At 38.3% G+C, this 24,724-nt stretch overlaps 1 protein-coding gene across 6 annotated transcripts in view; it reads left to right on the forward strand.

The window, feature by feature from the left end:
- The window catches only part of CEP162 (centrosomal protein 162), a 49,417-nt gene that overhangs the window by 21,341 nt on the left and 3,352 nt on the right, over positions 1–24,724 (forward strand). For 5 of the 6 annotated variants that reach the window (XM_068411434.1, XM_068411466.1, XM_068411444.1 and 2 more), the window contains 15 exons: positions 752–1,016; positions 2,162–2,429; positions 4,141–4,283; positions 5,074–5,301; positions 5,933–6,070; positions 7,005–7,117; positions 7,894–8,002; positions 10,314–10,419; positions 11,281–11,444; positions 13,391–13,495; positions 14,584–14,808; positions 15,981–16,651; positions 17,502–17,643; positions 20,481–20,579; positions 23,536–23,670. In XM_068411434.1, the coding sequence (XP_068267535.1) occupies positions 752–1,016; positions 2,162–2,429; positions 4,141–4,283; positions 5,074–5,301; positions 5,933–6,070; positions 7,005–7,117; positions 7,894–8,002; positions 10,314–10,419; positions 11,281–11,444; positions 13,391–13,495; positions 14,584–14,808; positions 15,981–16,651; positions 17,502–17,643; positions 20,481–20,579; positions 23,536–23,670 (2,911 nt within the window). The remainder of the gene's footprint in view (positions 1–751; positions 1,017–2,161; positions 2,430–4,140; positions 4,284–5,073; positions 5,302–5,932; positions 6,071–7,004; positions 7,118–7,893; positions 8,003–10,313; positions 10,420–11,280; positions 11,445–13,390; positions 13,496–14,583; positions 14,809–15,980; positions 16,652–17,501; positions 17,644–20,480; positions 20,580–23,535; positions 23,671–24,724) is intronic. The other variant, XM_068411452.1, reaches the window with a different exon arrangement.

Consider the following 24,724-nt stretch of genomic DNA (forward strand, 5'->3'; position numbering starts at 1 on the left):
GAAATTTCATTGTTTTGCACTGGCATTGTGGCATTTGCCGTGAATTGTAAAATGAATATATAGGGTTAATTGGTTTAGACCAGGGATTCCCAAACTTTGACTGATAAGCAGCAATGTTTGCCAAATCATTTGGAGGAGTGTTCCTCACTCTCACAGCTGCCACAGCTAGGATCTCTGCTTTCACAGTCTTCTACTCTTTTCCCTCGCCATATGTGGATTTCAGCCCACATCCCATCCTAGCTTTCCAACATAATCTAAGATCAAATCCTCTTATTCTGCTTGCTTTCGTGATTCTTGCTAACCTGTGCTCCATACCTCCTTCTAGTTTGCTCCAACTGCGTCTAGAGCAGAAAGCACAGGCTCTTGGACTGTCAGAAATGGGTTGTGCAAAGTGAGCATATTAATTAGCAAATGAGTTTTGGGAACTTATCGTGTAGCTGCACCCAGCAGAAATGACCATTTGTTGTTTTATTAGCATTAATTGCATGTTTGCAGGTGTTCATCTTGTAGCTGAGTTTGGTACCTCCACAAAAACAGCCACTGCTGGGAAATGGCTCTTGTTCCACAGCTTGGGAGTGAATCTGTATAACTAAATCTGCAGTTGTTCTTAAAAGAAGCCTAGAGGCTTTTTCAAATTCAAGCAGTATTTACAGCTGATACCTAAAGGAAAAATAGCCTACTTTTTCCAGAGTGATAGAAAAGCAAAGGGCAAAAGTCTTATTATATATGACTTTATTCCTTTCTCTTGTAGTCCTGTGAAACTGGTAGGCAGCTCAGCAAATGATCTCATCAGCCACTCGCCCTTTAAAGAGCACCAGAATAATACGGTTTGGGAGACAAACTTATTTGAAAAATTTAACAGAGAAGAGAGCATCTTTCTGCAGACAGCTGTGAATGACAATAGCTTTCAGAGGGTGACTGAGGAAGAAGTTCAGACCAGTGAAGTACAGCCTGATGTACTAAGAGAAAAAATAGTAGAAGACTCTCTGCTTTCACAAGGCAGCAAAACTAAACAAGTAAGTAATATCAACCGGATTTTTATTATATGGAAATATATTTAAAATGTATATATTTTTAGACTGCCTGTCATTTGATTATGCTCTGAATTTTAGAAATTGAAAGACTGTTACTGTTGTTCTTGAAACTCTCATCTTACCGTTGCTATTGTTAAAGGTAGCCAAATCCAGTGGACTTCGGGATGAGTGGGATTGTTCCTGTCCCAGTCCGATATGTGCATGTCCCCAGCTCAAGCTAGTAGCGAGTCTGAGCACGTGTTCCCATTGGAGGGACATGTATAAATACACACAGAGAGCATACCTACAGAGAGGACAGTTAGAAGTGCAGTTCAATAAGGATATAGGAGAGACCTCAATGATTAAGGCTTAATTAATGTAAGGCTTAGTCAGAGAAGTGTACTGACCAGCAACCTGGTCATGTCATCAGCTTCTTTAATCTTATTTTCCCTCTGTTTCCCACACTTCTTCCTACTGGATCCATCTTAATCTCTCCCATTACATCCTGTAAGTTTTGCACATTCTCACAGTCATCTCAAACATTCCATAACAAGATTTACACAATCCCAAATTTTTTCCCTGCATCCCCAAATTCTCTTTTCCTTGCATCCCCTAAATTAGCCCCATACTCCTTTAGGCAGTCACCTCTTTTGTCTGCAAGGCATTGCAGGGAGAGAGGTTGTGTGGCTGATTCATCCTGGTGGATTTCCCATGAGGGCCAACAGGCTAAGCTTTCTCATTTGCTGGTCTTGGGAGCTGTCTGCTCTGTTTTTGATGATCAAGTTTAGTAGAGTTCCTCTGCCTGCCACTGTTCTTCTCTTCATTGCTGGGTTTCTGTATTCACTGTGATTAGCCTTTAGTCATGAGCTACCTGCTTTGGTAAGCTGAAGATCCTCTACTGTAATACGACTTCCCAGAACAATAAAACAGAGCCAGTACAAAATACTTGCGCTATGTATACTTCTGAAGTACTAAAATTCTGCAAAATGACAGACTATTAATTTGGTTAAAAATAATGCTTTCAGCTGCCCCGAGTCTTACAGTTGTGTAATTCTGGTAACTGGTTCTATGTTCTTTTAGTAGCGAAAGCTACCTTCAGATTAGACTAAAGTCTAAAACTTGTTTTAAACAAATGTGCTCTATCACAGGCTCTTCGGTCTTGTTCCTTGAAGAATGAAAGATCAGAATCAATGACAACTAAACCAGTGTTATACAAGAATATCGGAAGTCCAGCACCTTTACATAAAAAGAAATCTTCATATGGTCCTCATGGTGTGGTTAGAAGTTCTGGGTATGGGAAATCCACTTCACTCTCAAAACAGTCTTTTCCAGTTAATGAAAAGAAAACACCAAAAGAAACTTTGAAAAAGACCAGTGTGAAAGCCAAAAGTCCTGCAGATAAAGCAAGATCTAAAGGTAATTCTGTCATAAGAAGTCTGAGTTTTAAGAGCCAGAGAGCTTTGCTGTTCCTGCTTCACATTTTAAAAAAAAAAAAAAAAATTAAATGTTGTAGAAGAAATCTAAACTGAAGTGCAGTGAAGTGCTGAATCTTTTCTGTATCTGCATGAAGTTGCTGGAAGAGAGACTTTTAAATAAAGCTTTGCACTGTAGTCTTTCTTCATTTTCACTCACATATACCACCACTATGTTTGAGACTTACCTATTGTTTACCAGTAGGACCAAAACAATAGAAAAAGCTGGTGTTCAAAAATAAGTATCAACAGGTTACATTTTTTATTACAGTAAATGCAAAGATTTGCTGACACACCAACTTCTGTGTGTGATGATGAATTTCTGTTCTCAGCTGCTTCTTTTTATCTTTGCTTTCCTAGAGTACAAAGAAAGCACTAAAAAGAAAGTCCTGTTTTCTGTTCATGTCTCTTGTAATGCTAAGGAAAGGAGAATACCAGTGTAGTCCTGTGAAAGCTGAGTTGCAAATAAAGGACTTAAACTTTTTTATTTTGGGGTGAAGCCTGAAGAGTTTCATGGCATAATTCAGCTTAGCATCTGTGCAGATGATGTTTGCTATCTCTGAGGCATAGGAAAATAATTCACAGATGCCCAGGTTTTAGCACACTTCTAGCATGTAATCCTTTTAAAAACCCTGCAAGTAGCATTGGGAAAAGCAGTTTAGGATTGTTGCTCGTCTTAGGGAGATGCTTCAGTGGCAGCTGTCAAACTAGGGGACCTTAGTTCCTTGGTGCATTGCTGTGGCACTCCATGGAGAAGAGGAGGGTGTACAGCCAGATGGAGGTGGTGAAGTGAATGACAAGTCCTGAGAAAATGAGGCCACTAGGCTCATTCAAACATGTTCTTCCCTGTCTAGCTGTAACCATTCTCCACAGCAGTTTCAAGTGACTCCAGAAGCTAATCTCACCAGGATGCATTCTGCAGGGACCTCTAAAGCTAGGAAGAGAATGGCATTGAATCAAACAATCCCCTAATCATCAGTGCTAAGGGAGCACCTTTGTGAGGGGATAGTGTGAGAAATGTAGAAAGTATTAAATTTGGAAAATTATTATTACCTGTTTGTTTTCAGGTATAACATTCCTAAGCAGGAGCTCTTAAATTGTTATAAGCAGAAATGAAATGGCAGTTGTAGTTAATATCTGTATTTCAGAAGATTTAAGTTTTGAATAGTTGCATGTATGTTAGTTACTTTCTAGGGGGAACTTCCCTGATTTTAATTTCCAGTCAAGTTACTATTTGATGCAACAAATGAATGTTGCATGTCTCTGTATGCTGCCTGCACTCCAAAGTCCATTTTGAAAATTGCTGTGTCTTATCTTCATAGCTTGAAATGTGTTGTATTTCTTACATACTTAGATAACTGGCCACTTCTCAAGCAGAGAACTGAGGTTAGCCTTGTTTCATGAAGGATTTATTATTCAGCTGCTTGTTTCAGTTGTTCACTTGGGTTTTATCTTGTCATCAGTTCCTTACTTAAAAAAAAATACAACATCTTCCATGTCTCATTGCTCTCAAGTTTCTATATTTAATTCAAAATTCAGGTTGTAGAAGACTTAATTTATATGCCTAAAGAGTGGATCACATGAATAGATTTTTTTGAAAGGACATTAAATACTGAATTTGATTTTGTTCTATTTTACTTTCTGCCTAAATGAAGAAGCCTTATTTGCTACTAGGATAAAAAGATCTGCAACAAATGAACCAACTTTGAAGGGAAGTATTAACAGAGTTATGTCTGGCCAATCAGTTGTTAATAATCTTGGACACCAGGATGTGGATTATTGCAGGCAGTATCAGCATGTAAGTAATAATCAATGATGCTCCTAATTATAGTATGTACAACTAGGTTTGCAAGCCTATTTTGTCAAGACTTTTAATAATTATCACAATTGGCAAATGCTGAAATACTGAATAAAGACTTCCCTTTAGTCAAATACTAGTTTTTGCTTTTAAAATGTGGAAGTGCAATCATACTGCTTTTCAGTTGCTTGGATAATTCTATTACTTGGGTGGTTCTATGTACTTAAGGTTGGAATGCTTATTAATTTCTAAAAATTATTATTTTGTTGTAGAAAAGGGGAAAATGTTAAATAAAGCTTTGAAGTATTCTGTTATGAATCTTAAATAGTACTACTGTTTGGGCTTTTTCTGTTTGCATTGCATTGAATATTTAATAGTATCTTCTGACTTCTTCAAGATTACTGAATTTGCAGTACCATGATGGATTTTCCTTCTTCCTTATGAACTGTATAAAAAAAATTGTTCATTGAATACCTAAGTCATTACTGCTTTTCAAAAAGTAAGATGCATAATAGAATAATTATGGTAGCTGTGTAGTGGCTCTCATATGAGAGATGTTTGTTTCTTGTTGGTTTTTTGGATTGTTTTCCTCATACATATTTTGGAAATGAGGAAGTAGCTCATTAAAGGAAATTCAGGATGTTTTGCTATTAGAATGTTGGGGTTTTTTTTCAAGTGTTTTATGTGGTTGCCGAGAGCCAGACAAGCCAATTAAATAAAATTGATGAGCGGAATTTTTGGTAAACAATCAGCTCAGTGTAATGTTTCCCTGAATTTTTCCCTTCACTAGGGTTTACCATTTTCTCCTATCAAAAGCTGTGATAGAGAACTATATTTGCTAAAACGAGTGCAAGTCGCAGAGGAGGACCTGAACACAGCTCGTGATTTGATTCAACAGCTAACCAGCACGGTTTCACAAAAAGAGAAAGAAATAGAGACAAAGATAGCAGAATTAAAAACACAGCATGAAAAAGAGCTTTCTCGGTTGGGTCAGGAAAACTATGTTCTTCAGAGTAAGGTACTTTTATCATCTTGTATCACACTACTATAGAATAGGAGAAACATTGCTTCTGAAAATTAAATTAATGTTATTTTATATAAGTTGTTAATGAGCAGAAAATCCAGATTTACACACTCTCTGCTAGTTTGTAAATGCATACCCAGTGTTACATTTATTGCCTGTAAGATGTGATCTTTGGTTTTTTTGCTACAGAAATAAACTATATTATCCAAATTTCCTTGAGTTTGCTATTTTGAGAGTTCTGCAGCAGGTTTTTTTGCAAAGATTTAGCTTACTCTTATGTGAAAAAAATGAATGAGAGTTTAACAGATACCACTTGTTATATAGATAAGTACTGTATGTTGAGATAGGGGTTTTTTAATGCATTTTTCAATGTTGTGTTTTGTCTGTATGGCATATTCCCAGGGTTATTCCACTATACCCTCCTGTCTAGATACATAAGAATAGAAGAGGGAGGGTAAAACTTTTGTAATGCTTCTGTAAAACTCCAGTGATAAGATTGGCTCACTGGTCTGCTCTCATATCTTAATGAAAAGATTGACCTATTTATAGAGGTGTAGTCTTGTAGAGAATTCCATATTGCTAACAGAATTTTCTTATTAATTGTGAGTCTTTTTCTTTATGAAAGTTAAGAAGTATGGAAGAGCTGACTAAAGAAAAGAGATGGACCCATCATACAGCAACAGTTCCTGTCACTGAAGAAAAACTGGCACAAATACAAAAAGAAATTGAAGATCAAGAGGTCATTATTCAAGGTTATCAACAGGTATACCATACAGCATATTGAGCTGTGTTCTAGCCAGTTTCAGAAACAAAATTGTTTAATGGTTACTAATTTTCTGTTGGAAACAATTATCTTGCTGTCTAAAAAGTGGATGAAATTTAGGTGTGAAGGGCAAACATGTAATGCACATTTTAAAAGCATTTCAGACATGTCTAGTTTGGGCTAAGGTTTTCCACAATTCCATGTAACTGTTCTAAATTGTAAAAATGTGCTGACTTGTCAGTTGAGAACTGGGAAAATACTTCATGGCCAATAAAGAACCACAAGCTTTTTGCCCTAAATATAGTAAAAAAATAGTATTTTTAAGCAATAATAGAAATCTGGAGGGTTGTGTTTTTAAGATGTTTTTCACAGGACCTGAGCAGCTGATTTCAAGGAAACCTTATTAGTGTGCCTGATTTTTATTACTTAGTCAAGTGTAGAAATAGATAATGCAAGCTTAATAATCCTTTTGAATACTTGCAGCTGGAAAATCAAAGAGGTTAGTTTAACCAGCTTCCAGCTGGTGCTCAGCAACATTTCTTGGTATAGGCACAATGTCTTGCCAGTACGGCTGTGAGCATCAGGAATTGGTGATGGTTTGTGTCCACAGGACTGGAGCAAGGGCTGGCTGAGCTCTGATCTATCAGCACCCATCCGTGTATGTGCTTTTAGAATATAGTTGGGATAGCTTTGCAGAGGAACTGGCCTAGGTTCTCCAGAGTGAGCAGACACTTCGACAGGATTGTAGACATCACTGTATACTACTTTAGCATAAAGATAATTAAAGTAGATACCCATTTTAGAAACTTCATAATAAAACACTTCATGTTTGCTTCCACTCTTTCAGTAGGCAAACTGTGCAAGTCATAGACAAATGGTTTTGAACTGGATAAAACAGTAATTTATGAACATTTTTTAACTTCTTCTGTCTCAGGAAAATGAGAGGTTATACAAGCAAATGAAAGAGCTACAGATCCAAAACAAAAAAAATGAGGAACGAATGTTTAAGGAGAATCAGTGTTTAATGTCTGAATTAATAGCCATAAGGTAGGCTTATTTAAACACCTAACCTGAAATGTCTGGAGTTTTCAGTTGTGTTTATTATTTTTATTTATGAAGAATCACTGCAGAGTCTGTCAGATGCATGTTTTCCAGTGTTTCTTGGGTTTGTGGTTTTGTTTTTTTCTTTTGAGAATTGATTTATGTTGATGAGGGGCACTTAATTCTTAGTCTTCTTGCTGATCTTGCAGACCTGTGGGAAAACTAGAATCCCATTTGGAGACTATTTCAATGTTAAAATTCAAATATACTTATCAGAGTGTAATATGTATGCTACACTTGTTCTGGTATTATGGCTCTGCTCACGTGTCAGAATTTTTTGATACTGCTGTAAGATACACAGTAGATCAGGGGCCACAAGAGATCCTGGTAGTGGAGGAACCATTAGATTCACTGCGGTGTAGGTCCTGTAAGATTTGCATCCTAAGCTAGTAATGAGGAAAAAACCTGGCAATTGTGTGCATTCCTAATTTACAAATCTTTGCTGTAGATGAGTTCCACCAAGGCAGAGTAGGTTTTGTTTCCCTCCCTCACGTAGTCCGAACAAACAAGTTTGTGCAAGGTGAGCTGATTTCACCTTACAGGTGAAATTTTTTGGTATAAAGATGTACTGCATAGTTGCTTCTTTCTTTGTTTTAAGCCTGCACAGATTGCCTTTTAGTACCATTGGCGGGGGGGTGAGGGTGTGTTTGTTTTTTAGTGTGCCACTGATAGTGTATCCCAAGTCACCACACTGCATAAATGTTTTTGTTGTTACCATTTAGAGGAAAGATACAGAAGACTAATAATATGCAGTCACAGATCGTGCAGGATTCTGAACCAGCCAGAAATCAGAGTTTCACAGAACTGCTTTCAGAGCTTCGAGCAGCACAGGTAGGTATATGCCAAGCCTGGTTTTCATGTGTTCTTACAACCATAACCATCCATATTGTAGACTAATGATGTAAATGAAAAAAGTAGTGGAGCACACTAATATTTGCCACACTTGTGTGTCACAAATGTCTCATCAGATGAACTCTAGAAGAAATCCCCTAAGACAGATTCACTGAAAGAAGTGCAGTGTTGCCATGTTTACTGGCAATTCTGAAATACCTTGTGAGAGCTTGCAGAAAGTAGAGACACCTCTATAGCTTTCCCACATAAGACAAATCCAGAAGAGTGTTTATCCCTGCTCTGTACCAAGTAAGTTCTGGAAAAGAACATCAGAGTGAGAAGTATCATTTGTTATTCCTTACGTAACTTTTTTCGTAGTCCTACAGATGGTTGTGGTTTTGAGGGAGGATGTTTAGTAAGCTTCACGTTAAAATTAAAGGTTTTCGGGAACTTCTGTTGCTCTGCTTACTGCAAGTGGAGATGGTTCTGGTACATACTTCCTCTGATAGTTAGACCAGAAATTAAAAGCTGCTTCTTCCTTTTTTTTTTTCTTTTTTTTTTTTTCTCCAATTAGTCGTTAGGTAGGTGATAAGGGGATCTGAATCCAGTGAGCTTCAGGACCAGCAGAGGTGTTCCTGGTCTGGTAGAGCTGACTTTGAGCTCTTATACTCGCCTAGTTCCAGCCTCACAAGTGCTGCTGCTACACTTCCCTGTCCTTAGGTCCAACCTGTAATGAGACTGAACACAAGATCACACAGAATCACAGAATGTTAGGGATTGGAAGGGACCTCGAAAGATCATCTAGTCCAATCCCCCTGCCCGAGCAGGATTGCCTAGATCATATCACACAGGAACGCGTCCAGGCGGGTTTTGAATGTCTCCAGAGAAGGAGACTCCACAACCTCTCTGGGCAGCCTGTTCCAGTGTTCGATCACCCTCACCGTAAAGAAGTTTTTCCTCATATTTATGTGGAACCTCCTGTGTTCCAGCTTGCACCCATTGCCCCTTGTCCTGTCAAGGGATGTCACTGAGAAGAGCCTGGCTCCATCCTCATGACACTTGCCCTTTACATAGTTATAAACATTAATGAGGTCACCCCTCAGTCTCCTCCAAGCTAAAGAGACCCAGCTCCCTCAGCCTCTCCTCATAAGGGAGATGCTCCACTCCCTTAATCATCTTCGTGGCTCTGTGCTGGACTCTCTCTAGCAGTTCCCTGTCCTTCTTGAACTGAGGGGCCCAGAACTGGACACAATATTCCAGATGCGGCCTCACCAGGGCAGAGTAGAGGGGGAGGAGAACCTCTCTTGACCTACTAACCACACCCCTTCTAATACACCCCAGGATGCCATTGGCCTTCTTGGCCACAAGGGCACACTGCTGGCTCATGGTCATCCTGCTGTCCACTAGGACCCCCAGGTCCCTTTCCCCTATGCTGCTCTGCAACAGGTCTGTCCCCAATTTATACTGGTACATGGGGTTGTTCTTGCCCAGATGCAGGACTTTACACTTGCCCGTGTTATATTTTATTAAATTTCTCCCCGCCCAAGATCCAAAGACGGAGAGAGACACACAGACACCACTGGACATGGTCAGGCACACAGATAACACAGAGAGCAGTGCCTTTGCTCACACCACAGAAATACAAACAGTACTTTTGGAAACACAAGGAGCATGTATGGACTGATCCTCCTCAGCACATGAGGATAGGAGTTCACTAGCAGTCACACAAATACATGCAGATACTGGCCATTGCTGGCCCTAGACACTTGATCTATTTACTGGTGCCAAAATCTCAGCCCCTGCGGTTGCTGCTCCCTGTACCTATGGATCCCTAGGACCAAGGGCCTCCATCTCCAGAGGCTGGCACTGAGACCTTTCATCCTACGTAGTCTTGAAGTTTGCTAGTGATCACACATAAACAAAACAGAGTGCATGCAGAAAATGGCAAGAAATGGAACATAGTAAGATGAGCTGTTGGAGAATTCATCTGTCCATTTAAACTACAGTCTTAAGTCTTAGAAATAAGTAAAGCCATTTTCTTTACTGACCCTCTCAAAAGACAGATGTTTTCTACTAAGACAATTGTGTAAGACTTATTAAAAATTTTTTGTTGTTGTTTAGCTTAAGTTTACCCATGCTTTGCTGTAGCGAGGCCTGAGAATAATACCAAAACTAGAAAACGTCGTTGCTGCTGTGGTCTGATGCAACTGTTGTGATTTAATCATTTTGTGGTGAAAAAGCACGTTCAGGTTTTTTGAATGACAATGTGTGTTTAGTTTTTCTTGTCTTAACCATATTCTCTAAAACTCAGAAGGAAGAAACTAAATTACAAGAAGAGATAAGACGTCTCAAACAAGATAAGCAAGCTCTTGAGGTAGACTTGAGACAAGCAAAAGTCCAGATTGCATCCACATCAGGTAAAGCACCTTCATTTTGTTGAATAATTTTGCCTAATCTATGCTTCACTAAATAAATATGTAACTAAAACTTGTTTCTTATTAAAATTTTACTTAGTCAAATTCATCTAGACCATTTCCAAATATTGTCTAAACTTCTAATAAAAGCATACAGTGAAGAGTACCTTTGGTGCTCTATTAGAAAGCCTTTTCTTGTATCCAGCCAAACTATCTGTTGTTGCCTATTAAGTTTGATTTCTTGCTCATCTCCCACTGGGCATGGGAAACAGACGGTTCCATTTATATGACAACTCTGTTCATAAGAAAAGACTTACTGTGTTGCATCTTAGTCTCCTATTTAGATCTTGCCCATTTTTGCCTATAACTTATACCTTGTGACTTTTTTCCCAACATTGTTATCAGAAGTCTTTCCAGTTTGACTTTAGCTTTCTTAATGAGAGACGGCCAGAAATTGGTCTCTCTCACTTCCAGTATCAGGCATCACAAGAGCTAAAAGCTGTTATATTTGCCTCCATGTCTCTTCTTAAAATGCTTGATCCCTAAATGGGAGGAGTCATCCATGTTGTCACTGAAAATTTGGTTATTAGAACATGATCAAGAACAGATCCCCTTGGGATTCTGTTTTAAATACCTTCCACGGTAAACTGTGAACCATTGAGTACTACTATGTATGAAAGAAAAAAGGTTTTTTTCCAAATACTGTTGCATTTAAAATCCTACTTAGGGTCTGGTTTTAAATCTTTACTGCAGTAACAGGATTAGTAAATGTATGAAATGTGATGAGAAGGATAGTGTTGACTAATTACTTCTTGACTACATAATTACCAATAAAACAATACTAAGGATGTTTTATTCTTGTAGGTGAGAAGTCGTATGAATTTAAAATTATGGAAGAATCATACAAAGAGGAAATTACTCATTTAAAAAGAAGACTTCAGTGGTATGCAGAAAATCAAGATCTTCTGGATAAAGATGCAGCCCGTCTTAAAGATGCAAGAGAAGAAATTGAGAAACTAAAACGAGAGGTGGTAATATCTAGCTTTATCTAAGAAGCTGAAACTTTATTTCTTTTCTAGTGATGAGTATTATGTAATTCTGTCCATAATCAGCTTTTTTTTTCAAGAAAACACATGTAAACTCTCGATAAGCTTTAAATCAAATGTGGAGTCTTTATATCCAAAATAGATATTACTGCATATGCAGTGAGAATTGCAAGTGCATAATGCTTAAAACCTGGTTTTGCTTATATTGGACACCTTGATGATGCCTCTGGAAACAAAAGTAGTGTGTTTCCTTAAAACCTGCACATTTCTTCACTAAGAAAAGGAAGTACATTGTTACATTAACAACTTGGAACATCCCTCTTTGTCATTCTCTTTTCCTCCTTTTTACTCCATTGTAGCATAGGCAACATTTATTTTTTTCTCTTAAGAACTTGTTCTAAATCCTTTTTTTTTTTTTCTTCGAAAAATTCTCTGGTTGCCATAGTAGGGAGGAAAAAGCCAAAACACTCGAAATATAAAGCAAGCAAAACTAATACATGAATCTTGAATAGTTCAGAGATTTGGATTGCCTGCTTGTCAGTAGATTTGACTTAAGATTCATAGAATGAATCCCTTTGAGGGTATGACCTATGAGGAACGGCTGAGGGAGCTGGGGTTGTTTAGCCTGGAGAAGAGGAGGCTCAGAGGTGACCTTATTGCAGTCTACAGCTACCTGAAGTGAGGTTGTAGTGGAGTGGGAGTCGGCCTCTTCTCCCAGGCAACTAGCGATAGGCCAAGAGGACGTAGCCTCAGGCTTTGCCAGGGGAGGTTCAGGTTGAACATTAGGAAGAATTTCTTCTCAGAAAGGGTCATTAGTCATTGGAATGGGCTGCCCAGGGAGGTGGTGGAGTCACCATCTCTGGATGTGTTTAAGAAAAGACTGGACATGGCACTTAGTGCCATGGTCTAGTTGACATGGTGGTGTCAGGGCAATGGTTGGACTCGATGATCCCAGAGGTCTCTTCCAACCTGATTGATTCTGTGATAGAAATAAAGAATTTTACCAGTGATAAAATGATCTTGGAATTTTTGCATGGTGTTTTATTAAAGAGATCACAGATGAAAGGAGGAGCCTCTGAAGGAGCAGCCAGGGAAAGAGATCCCTTAAACACCAACATCAAACTTCGATCAGCCTATCATTGCTGTGAAAGAAAATATTTTTATTTGCATTTTCTCCATGATGGACTGGTGTTTAAAAACAATGAAGAGCTTTGACTTCAGAGAGAAAAATCAAATTAGTCAAACTATGCTGGCATAAAAGCATTACTTATGCTAACTTTGTCAATGTGAGAGGGAAATCAAGACAGGAATACTTCCAACTGTGAAAGGTGTAATATCCCTGTACAGTGATCATAGTGGCTGATAAAGGTAGGAAATGCAATTTTTAGATGAAATCTTTGAGTCTTCAAGTCTTCATGGGAGCACAGGAGCATTAGCTATCCAGTTCCTTCCTCTGATCATGGGAGTCAGCATTTATTTAGGCGCAACATAACACTGCTTTTTGGCTGTTCCTATGTCTCATCACAGAGCATAGCCTTGCAAATCACAAACTATTTCCTTAATACTCACCTTGAATTCATGTAATATACTGTAGTACTTCATATCATAGCTTATTAACCAAGCTTGCATACTGGAACTGTGGTAGAAAGAAGCAGATTTACTGGTCTGAAGACAAGAATGTCCCAGAGTTGAAGTTCTCTTCTAGATTTCTGTAGCTAGTTTCAGCTCCTTTTGATCTTAAGTAGCTTGAAGAAGCTGTAATTTAGTTTAAGAACTTGAAGAATCAGTTAGTACAGAAATTACTATTACCAGTTCTTAAGTTGCAGAATACTTACATTATATTATGTGCGTTTGAAATGCTTACCTTTGTACTACAGGACAATGTCTCTGAATATGTATTTCAGTTTATTTTCTCATAAATTGGATAGGTTGAGAAGCTCAGAGCTGAAGCTGGAGATCAGTGTGTGCAACAGAAGAAACGTTTGCGAGACAGAGCAGCAGATGCTAAAAGGATTCAGGATCTTGAGCGACAAGTACACAATAATAGAACTGTGTTTCGTTTAACGTTATTTCACATAAGGTCTCTTACAACACTTACCAGCCCTTTCATAAGGAATAAAGCATTGAATGAAGCCCTATGATAAAGTAACTTGTGCTATGGAACACTCAACACAAAAAGCTGCAATTATTTACTTACAAAGGGCTCTTCTGCTACTATGTTCTAATAAACTATTTACTGATATCCCTTTTAAAATCCTTTAACATTGAAATACTGTTTAGAGTTTCTTGGAAAGGGGCAAGAGGGCAAAAGCACACACAGCTTGCTGTTTATCTTCTAAGAGTCCTTTTGTCTGTGTTCGGTAACCCCTTAACATTATGACCAATTTCAACCAAGTTGATTCAAGAGTAAGGGTTTAAATTTTATTGGATTCCTACAAGATTCATCAAAATTGGGGGAGCAAAGACCTTAAAATCCATGTTTTTACTGAGGAAAAGTCAGGTGGAAGTGGGCCTTTCTGAGTTTTAGGAGATGGCAGCTGCATTTGGGAGGGAGGTGGGACAAAATGGGAAAGAGCCTCTGTGGTATTCTAATGCAAAGAATATCTTATCCATAGAGAAAATAGAGACTTGTTATTAGTCTTGCATGGAAGGTGTTAGTTTTATTTTATTGCAGACTCCAAAATAAAAGGCATATAATCTATTATTGGAAGAATAATTTCAATACTGTTATGAAATATGTCTGTAACAGCTGGAAAAGTAGAACATGTACGTAAGTTCAGGAAAAAAAAAAAGCAGATACTTTAACAGCATTAAGAGCCATATACAACTTAAGTGCTAAAAAAGTAAAAAAATGTCCATTTGACATGGCAATCTGAAGACCAGAGCAATATTTTAAGATGAGGTATAAGTCAATCAGTGAGAGATGATGAGTCTTGCTTTTCTGTAAACAAAAACATAAAAGTAAACAATGTAAAAAAAATCTCAACATATGCATCTCTAGTTTTCATTCTTCACCCAGCTTAAGTGGATGACATTTGTTAACATTGTGTCACTTATTTCAGTTTACTTTTCATTAGAACTTTATTCTTTTTGACTTCTGACTTAATTTTCTTTTTGATAGATCAGAGAAATGGAAGGAATTCTAAAAAGAAGATATCCAAATTCTTTGCCTGCTTTGATTTATGCTGCTGCTGCTGCTGAGAAAACTAATGATCTTTCAGCTAAAACAAACACAGTTGATTTTTTGGAGAGAAGAATAAAAAAGTTAGAAACGGAACTTGAAGGTAAAGATGATGAAGCTAAAAAAAGTCTCCGTACCATGGAGCAGCAATTTCAAAAAATAAAGGTAAAAGTTGGAGGCTTGTCGAGTAGTCTACTCCGCAAGTAACGGTCACAAAGTTACTGGGGTCTAACACAGAGTAGTGGTGAAAACTGAAGGCAAAGACCACATTCAAGGGGAAAAATACTCAAATAATTTATAAACAGAATTTCAGGAGCTTCAGCACCTAAGATAAAAAGAGCATTGAAATTGTTAGAGTAGTATTGAAACTGAGAGGACAAGTTCTTGACGCATAATAATTTATTTCATACAATTAGGATAAGTAGATTTCATCCCGTGGGTCAGAGTAGCTGCTTACCTAATTCCTTGCTGTACCAAAGGCTGTGGTTTCCAAGGGCTGCTGATTGGGCACTTCTGCAGGGAATATCTGGGAACACTAAACATTCTAGCCAAAAAATACATGATAGTGAGTCTTAAGACTTGTGTTAGGAACCATGTAAGTCTGGCATTTTACTTCAAGGAAAAGGTGAACTGCACAGGTGCTTAATGAGCAGGAAAGGAAAGCATTGGCCAGTTGTTCCTCCTTTTCTCTATGTGAATAATTAGTTGTGCTTTCCTCAGAGGCTGTCCAGCCTATTAAGAAGGGTTAGGTTTTCCTCAGCTCATTAGGAAGAAAGATTCTCTGTCTCTCTGAATTCATACTTGTATATTCATACTTATAAATAAATAAAAATCTGTCCTGTTAAAATTTAAGATGTTTTTAAAAATGTGAAGTACAATTTTGAGGCATGTGACAGTAATGTTTGCAAACTGACATATGGCAAATACATAATGACAGATTTTTTAAAAATTAAAGACTTCTTGCTATATTAAAATGTTACTTTGCCTGTCTGAGTTGGTAACGTCTGAAGAGAACTCAATTATATAAAAATGAAATAGTTTCTTGTCAATTTAATTTTCTTTCCCATAGTTACTGCATTCATTGTGAGTAGAGGATTACTTTGTAGTAAATGTTTTGAGTAATTCTGTTTTACAGCAGACTTAAGTTTGCTTCACATAATTTTTTTCACTCAGTAATTTCTGAACTAATTGAATAGTGTTGTTAGTAATACTGATGCGTATTGTGAAATCCTGCTTCAGATGTGCAGTAACTTTAAAGAATAATAGGAAGAGCTAATAATAAAAGTACAGTTGAGGAAACTGCTTTTTCTTCCCCTCCTCCCAATCCTCTCCCTTAGATACAGTATGAGCAAAGACTTGTAGAGCTTGAGCGACTACTTGCCTACAAATTTATGAGTGAATCACCAAAACTGAATGGTGATAAAGCCAGTTCTACAGAACTTGAACAGGAGCTTCAGAATCTAAAGACAACCCATCAGATCACCATTAAAAACCTCCAGACAGAAATTGAAAACCTTAAAAGTCAAAATTCCCAACTAAAACTCAGAAGTAAAAACGATAATAAAGACTTAGAGTCCACAGACTTTCAAATGAAACAAGGTAACACAAAAGACAGACTCTTAAAGCTAAATGAAGAACTGGTCACCAAAAACAGAGAAATACAAGACCTTACAAAAACTGTAGAGAAACTTCAAAAAGAAAGGATGGTGATGCTGTCTGATAATAATTTGAGATATAAAACCGATAATAAGGAAAACTCTACAGAGATCTTGAAAAAGAATACCTCAGCAACAGATAAAAGGAATTCCAGCAACAGTGAACCCTTTCTAAGCATTTTCAACGATGACAAAATATACCAGCCGCATACCTTTTCTGATTCTAATCTCTTGGAAATTCTGCAAGAAAATGCACAGCTGAAAGAGGAGCTAGAAAGATTGTCGCTAGAAATGAACCAGCAGAGGGTGAAGTCTCAAGCAACACTGGCTTATTCTGAAAATAACATACGAAGGTAAATGTCAATGTGTTCCTTTAAAAACCTCGTTGAAGTGTTGGCTGATACAGGATTGAAGTGACACATTAACGTGTCAGCCATATTTGAAGCTAGCTTATACTTGGCCAACGTTCTCTGTAAATTTCATTTTTACTGTTTTTGGTTTTGGGGGTTTTTTTGAGTGTTTTGGTTGGTGGGTTGTTTTTTTTTTTTTAGAGCAGTGCACTGTCGTGATTCTACAGGCAAACCTATATTAATCCTTCTTATTAATGCTACAATTCATCATGGTTTTGAGTAAAAAGATCTCAGTAAAATCGTTGCATTTTAGATGCTTTGTATTTGTGTTGTATAGCATTAATATTTGGTACACATACTTTCTTTCAAAGTGGGGTATGCTTTCAGTGGGATTTGCTTGACCAACTGTAGAAACTTTACACTTCACCTAGTCTCCCTTAGATCCCTTCATAGTCAAAGCAGAGGAAATTGGCATATTTAGATTGCAACACACTCTGTTCTGAAATAGATGCCTGAAATGGAACAGCTGCATTATGATTTAAAAGCACCTGTTTTCTCTCCTTTTTCTTATAAGAGGAGGCAAAATAGGTGATAGGCTGAGTTTTCTGTTTTCTAGCTGCCTCTAGTTAAATGAGGCACACATCCAATACTGTGGGCTTCCCACCCTGTCATCCCTCCAGAGCAGCAGAAGTAATGGTGGTGCTATCTTGCGAGGTTTTGTTATGAAATTTCAAAGATATGCCACCCTGAACATTTTTGGTATTTTATATGTTCAAGTGAGAAACTGCGCTGCATTTTTGAAAACTGTCTGTAGCTGCTTTACTGTATCTTATTTTCCTGTCACTCCATTCAGGATACAGGAAGACACAGCAGAACACGTTGCATCTCTGAAAGCTTCCCATCAGAGGGAAGTGGAGAAGATTCTTTGCCAGCACGCAAAGGAGTATTCTACTTCTAAAGTAGCTGAACTAAACAGCAGAATTTCAACACAAGAGGTAAGATACAGTAGATACATTGATCATGTATAGATATCTGTTAAAGTTATTTTTTTCTAGATTACTATAAACTTTATCTTTCTTTGAAGTAGGATCTATTGTTTCGAAAATGGGCCTGTGCCACTGTATTCACAGAATCACAGAATGGCTGACGTTGGAAGGGCGCTCTGGAGGTCATCTTGTCCAACCCCCTGCTCAAGCAGGGTCATCTAGAGCCAGCTGCTCAGGACCATGTCCAGATGGCTTTTGAATATCTCCAAGGAGGGAGATTCCACAACCTGTCTGGGCTTAGAGACCCAAACAAGTGCTTGGTTATCCTCACAGTACAGAAGTTTTCCTTGTGTTCAGACAGAACCTCCTGTATTTCAGTTTGTGGCCTTTGCTGCTTCTCCTGTCACTGGATACCACTAGAAGGAGCCTGGCTTTGTTGGCTTTGCACCCTCTCTTCAGATATTTGTAAACATGGATAAGATCCCCCTGAGCCTCCTCTCCTCCAGGCTAAACAGTCCCTACTCTCTCAGTCTCAGCCTTTCCTCATGAGAGATGCTTTAGTCCCTTCATCATCTTAGTGGCCCTTTGCACACTCTCTCCAGTAGTTCCACGTCTCTTGCACTGGGGAACCCAGAACTGGACACAGTACTCCAGGTGTGGCCTCACCAGAGCTGAGTAGAGGGGAAGGATCACCTTCTTTGAACAGCTGGCAACATTCATACTAATGCAGCCCAGGATACCATTAGCCTTTTGTTCAATGTGGTGTCCATCAGGACACCCAGGTCCTTTTCTGCAAAGCTGCTTTCCAGCTGGGTTGGCTGCCAGCATATACTAGTGCTTGGTGTTGTTCCTTCCCAGGAGCAGGACTTTGTACTTCCCTTTGTTGAAGTTCATGAGGTCCCTGTCAGTCCATTTCTCCAGCCTGTCAAGGAACCCCTGGATGGCAGCACAACCCTCTGGTGTATCAGCCACTCCTTCGTTTTATATGATCAGCAAACTTGCTGGGAGTGTGCTCTGCCTCATCGTCCAGATCATTAATGAAGATGTTGGAACAGGACCAGACCTAGAATTGACAATTCTACACACCACACCCCTCCAGGTTACTGGCCTCCAACTTGACTTTGTTACACTCATTGCCACCCTCTGGCCCAGCCATTTAAGTCAGTTTGCAATCCATCTCACTGTCTGCTCATCCAACCCATACTTCATCAGCTCCTTTATGAGGGTCTTACAGGAGACAGTGTTGAAAGCCTTGCTGCTGAAATCCAGGTAGGCGATATCCACTGCTCTCCCCTCATCTGCCAAGCCAGTCATTTCATCATAAGAGGGTTATCAGGTTGGTCAAGCATGACTTCCTCTTTGTGAATCCGTGCTTACTACTCCTGATCACCTTCTTGTCCTTCATGTGCTTGCCAGGTTTCCAGGATTAGTTGCTCCATCACTTTCCCAGGGTGAGGTGAGGCTGACTAGCCTGTAGTTCCCTGCGTCCTCCTTCTTGCCTGTTTTGAAGGTAGGAGTGACATTTGCCCTCAGCACACATGGTTGCATCTCATCAGGGCAACGGACTTATGTGCAGTTTGCATAAGTATTCCCTGACCAGATCATCTTCCACCAAGGGTGTATCTATCTTCCTCCTTCCAGACTTGCCCCCTAGTCTCTGGGGCCTTGGATTGCTGAAGGCCAGTCTTGCCAGTAAAGACTGAGGTGAAGGCGGCATTCAGTACCTCAGCCTCTTCCATGTCCTGGGTCATCAGGGCCTCTGCCCCATTCATCAGCAGGCCCACATTTTCTCTAGTCTTCTCTTTGCCACTTAGGTACTTACAGAAGCCCTTCTTGTTGCCTTTGCCAGTCTCGCCAAAATCAGTTCCAAGTGGGCTTGGGCTTTCCTAACCGCATCTCTGCGTGCTCAGACAGTGTGTCTATATTCCTACCAGGTTACTTGTCCTTGTTCCCACCATCTGTATGCTGCCTTTTTATGTTTTGAGTTTTGCCAGGAGTTCCTTGTTCATCCATGCAGACCTCCTGGTGTTTTTGCCTCACTTTCTGCTTGTTGGGATGGACTGCTCTTGAGCTTAGAAGAGGTGATCCTTGAACGTTGACCAGCCTTCTTGGACCCCTCTTCCCCCTCAAGGCCTCATCCCATGGGATTTTTTCAAGCAGATCTTTGAAGAGGTCAAAGTCTGCTCTCCTGAAGTCCAGGGTTGGGGTCATGCTTTTTGGCTTGCTCCCTTCTCTCAGGATCCTGAACTCTACCATCTCATGGTCACTGCAGCCAAGGTTGCGTTTGATGTTCACATCCCCAACAAACCCTTCGTTGTTTGTGAATTTAAGGCCCAGCAGAGCACCTCTCCTCAGTGGCTCCTCTGTCACATGGGTCAGGAAGTTGTCATCAATACTCTCTAGAAACCTCTTGGATTGCTTATGCTGTGCTGTGTTGTTCCTCCAGCAGGTATCGGAGTGGTTGAAGTCCCCTGTGAGGACTTGGGCCTGTGATTATATTTGTGCATTAAAATTTTGGGAGAAGTTTTACACGTGGTATGAAGGTAGAAAGAGCTATTGCATTCAGATTATTTCAGAACTTTTTTTAACTGAGGAAAGTAAGTTGAAGATTGAGACTTGTTTTCATATACTATATATGTACATGTGCACTATTTCACAATCCACGCAGAGGACTGTTAAATAGCACACATGCAGACGTGTTAGAGGTAGTATTGTTAATATATACATCACTTATACCTGCAGTACTACAATACTGATTATATTTTTGGTATATTTTTCCTGTATAGGTCTTCACATGTTGTCATGGGTATTTATGTTAATGATGACTATTTTTAACGTTTTTGTAGATATTAATAAAACATCTCCAAGAACAAATCAGTGAACAACAGAGACATCAGGAAGCCCTTCTAGTTTCACAAATGCGAGAGGAACTCCTACAAAAAGAGGTATATATAGATTTGGGTTGGGTGTACCTTATACTAATAAAAGTTTTCGCTTTCATTCTTGTAAAGCCCCAAATAATATATAGGAAATAAGTCTTAGGAACAGTATCTTTGTCAGTTGCTTCTACATCAATTATACCTGAAAATACAACATATTTTTCTAATGTACAGCACAGAAGGTGGAACTTTGACGTCCTTTGATTTTTTTTTTTTAATTATAATAAATGTCTGACATCTGTATGAAAATAGAACAGCAGGTGAATCCAAGCATTCATAGCCTCTTCTTTGAGAGCTGTGATGGGTAGTAAGTAAACCACAGGACTTTTTCTTTATTAAGAGGATATTGTATTATTGTTTTCAAATTCTTTGTTCAGATAAAGCCTTCCTTTTTTCATCCTTCATTGCCATAAAACTGACTTAGGCAATTATATTCTTGGTTTTCTCCTTTGATATCTATGAAACTTGAGGTCTCTTGAGAAGGTTAGTTGTAATAGTTCTTCTGCAATTCACTGGTTTGTGAGAGAGGTATCGAGGTTTTTCCAAATCTTCTCTTAAGAGCATATAGTCTAAAAATTACTTGTTCATGTTTTCATTTTTGGGTTAATATTGTGTAAAATTGCTGTTTGTCTTTCAGCTCAAGCTTTTTGAACGATTGGCTATGCTTTTGTCATTCTTAAAATGCTGCTGATCTTTTCTTTTTTTTTTTTTTTTTTTTTTTCAATCACCTCCTGGTCAGGAGGAGGGTCTAGCCTGTCTTAGCATTGTGCCTATGCTTAATTCATCATCTCCTTGATGTATGAACATCGCTAATTTATTTTAACTTCATTTTGATCATACAGTAATTAACCTGCAAGAGTTATTTAAAAAAGTCTTCTATTCTGTAAGGGACTGAGAACTCCAGACATTTAATCTTGTTTGCTGCCCTTAAAAGGAATGAAAGAATTATCAGTAATTGTTTAGTACATACTTAAGTAATCTTAGTTTCACTAAACTCATTCAGTATTTATCCTATCCATGAAAAAATCCACCTCTGTTGTGAAGTATTTATAGAAAAGTTGAGGGTTTGTAGGGAGAGAAGAAAGATCTCCTATTAAAAAAGCTCTGTATTTGCAGAATAAAGGCTGAGACTTTGGGTTCATATTATGAACCTAATGATACATGTTGCCTTTCCATACAAAGCTTGTTTCACTCCAATGACCTCAGTGTATATATAATACTTTCTCCTGGGAAGACAGGGCGAGAGTATAATGAGACAAATGTCGTTCAACAGATTTGTTTCTTCTGTGCTCATTTGCTTTACAGATTATTAATGACAGTGATTGATAGTTAAGAGGATGGTCATCCTGTCTGACCTACATGTTACAGGCTGAGTTCGAGGTACTGGCATTTAAGAAAATGTAATGAAATGCCTTTGTTACAAAAATCATTGCAGGACTATACAGAGAGAAACATCAAAGAAAAAACCTTGCTTTTGCCCTCTAGTATGATTGCTTTATTTAAATAACAATCTGTGTTGCTTTTAAAATGCATTTTAAGCATTAAATGGTGTCCTGGTTTGGCAACCAAACCTGCAAATGTAATTAGTCATGATAGGGAAAAGCACTACCATTTGTAATAGGATTGGGAGTCCTCTGTCTAAAATGGTGATACCTCAAAAAAGGCAAACTTTTTTTCTGAGTCCCACTGGACGATTGCTATTTGAATATTAATTTCAGAAATGCTGTTCCTGGATGTCTTCCATTAATTATCTACTTCTCTTGTGTAACAGCTTGCATGTAGCACAGCTTTGTATTTAACATAGTTCTGTTTCTGAGATGAGCTTATTTTCTCCTGGGGCTTTTTCCCCCTCATAATATCTTTCCTGCATGAATTGTTCTTGAATTTAGTTATGTACTTGAGATCACGCAGCAGCCCTTTCCTTCAGTGGGGCAGCTTAGCAGACAAGCAGCAGACACTTATTTTCACAGAACTTATGAAACTAAGACTTCAGTTCCTCTGACAAATGTGGCTGAAATTGACCCACAGGTTCAAAGCTGCTGGAGAAATGGACAGGAAAAATGTAATAACATAGGCCTTGTTATTTTAGAAAACCACATTAAAAAAATTGAAATAATAGTAAGCCATCTTGGAGTCACTTCTCAGTAAGAGTGGCAACATCTTATGAAGTACACAATGCTTCCAGATGCTTGAATTCAGCAGCAGAGAGCCAAGGATGGCTGAGTGCTTGTAGAGGGTTAGCAGTTTGCAGGTATATTGGGTAGGGGTTATAATAAAGGATAAAAACTGCAAAGCTTTCACTTTAGTTTACTTATACACATTAAGAAAGTGACCAAAAAAGACTTAGGATGTTACATGAAGAAATGCCAAGTTACTTAAAATAGGCAAAGAATGAGAATAAACCAGTAGGGATTTATAAGAAAACTTACCTGACTTTCTGGAGGATTAGGAAATCAGTTGTAAGTCATTAGTAAATTTGATTTGATCTGGCAATTATTAGACCAAAGGGGGTTTGTAATCGTGTGTTAGCAGCGTGTCTTTTCTTAATTTATTCCTTAGAAATACACTGGTACATTTTATATTTGATCTTTATCCAGGGTGTGAGAAGGAATTGTGTAAGAACATCTAATCATAATATTCTCTATTAATTTTTTAGTATGTTAAGAACTATAAAAATTGACTGTGAATAATCACCTCATAACATATTGTGAACAGAATTGGATTTATCAAAAAGGACTAGATTTTCATATCCTCAGGCCACTTCTTACAAATGAAAGATCCTAATCTAAGTCCCTGAGCCCCTGTTTAAGCTTTTGAATACAGGAGATTTCTCTTTTATGTCTTCCTTTCTGCAGCATTTTAATGGAATGATTAAACAATGCAAATACGATTTGAAAGGAATCTGTTTTATACCCTACTTAACACAATGATAACAATTTTCATCAATTCTCTCAAACTGTAGGTGACAAAATTGTTGGAAGAACTGAGAGAGGCTAAAGAGAGCCAGAGTCCTGAAATGAAACATTTCTTGTGCCTGGAAAAGAAAATCAAGCATATAGAGACCAGACATGCAGAAAGAGAGCAAGAAATTCGAAAGGTGGACCAGAGTATTTCTGCATTTACGTCTCAAGAGCAATTTATTGGTTTAAGTGTAATTTTATGGTATCTGTACTGGCTCATTTAGCTCACACTGCAGGGGGGCAAGTACTTTTTGATACAGCCATGGTTTTGTCTTTGGTGTCTGCTGATGCAAGTGAATGTAGAGGCAGTGAATGTAGAGGCAGTGCTAGTCAGCACGTCCTTGCTGTGGTAATTAAGATCACTTGTGCGTGACTTGGGTATCAGGTGCGTAACTTCCTTGCAACCTGATCTAAGGAGGCCTTGCTTTTGCAGAGGGTTGGACCACATGACCTCTGAAGTCCCTTGTATCATTTGGTTATTTCATATTTCAGTTACCCAATGAAAGCCAGCTAAAATTGACGAGAGTTTGTAATGCAGAGTTTGTTAAGCTATGATATATTCCTCAACTGAACTGTAATTTTATTTTCTAGTCCTAGAATTCCCATGCAGAAAAGCTTCATTAAAAGTGTAGAAACATGGTGTAGCAGTTTACCACATACTGGTTTTAATACCTGAAACAACAACAAAAAAAAACCTTTATTCTCCACAAACTAAAAAATGTGGATTTTGAAGGTTGGATCTTTGTGATACAGCTTCTTGTATCTGACATTTGTATCCCTTGAATGGGTAAAACAATTTTGCATTGTTTTTTTTTCATCTTATTTTATGTCATGGCCTCCATCCTGATTTTTCATCTGAGGAGTTTGTATTGTCTGGAAACAGTTTTCTAGTTCACAGAGATTTTTTTTCTCAACACTTTCATCACTTAAATATATGACTGTCTTTCATTAGTGTTTTAACTTAGGTTTTACTTAAATATATCACAGAAACATAGAATGGTTTGGGTTGGGAGGGACCTTAAAGATAGGAAATCAAAGAAGGGCAGTTGGACTGGAAGATCATCAAAGCTGTAGTAGTTCTTAGTTTGTAGAGTTTGTTCTACAGTTTTGAAACCAGATCTCAGGGAATACTTTTATCTACAGAATTATTGGTGATAGGAGGTTTTATTCTCATACATTTCTACATCAGAT

The sequence above is a fragment of the Nyctibius grandis genome, chromosome 1, assembly GCF_013368605.1.
Source record: "Nyctibius grandis isolate bNycGra1 chromosome 1, bNycGra1.pri, whole genome shotgun sequence".
Taxonomy (NCBI): Eukaryota; Metazoa; Chordata; class Aves; order Nyctibiiformes; family Nyctibiidae; genus Nyctibius; species Nyctibius grandis.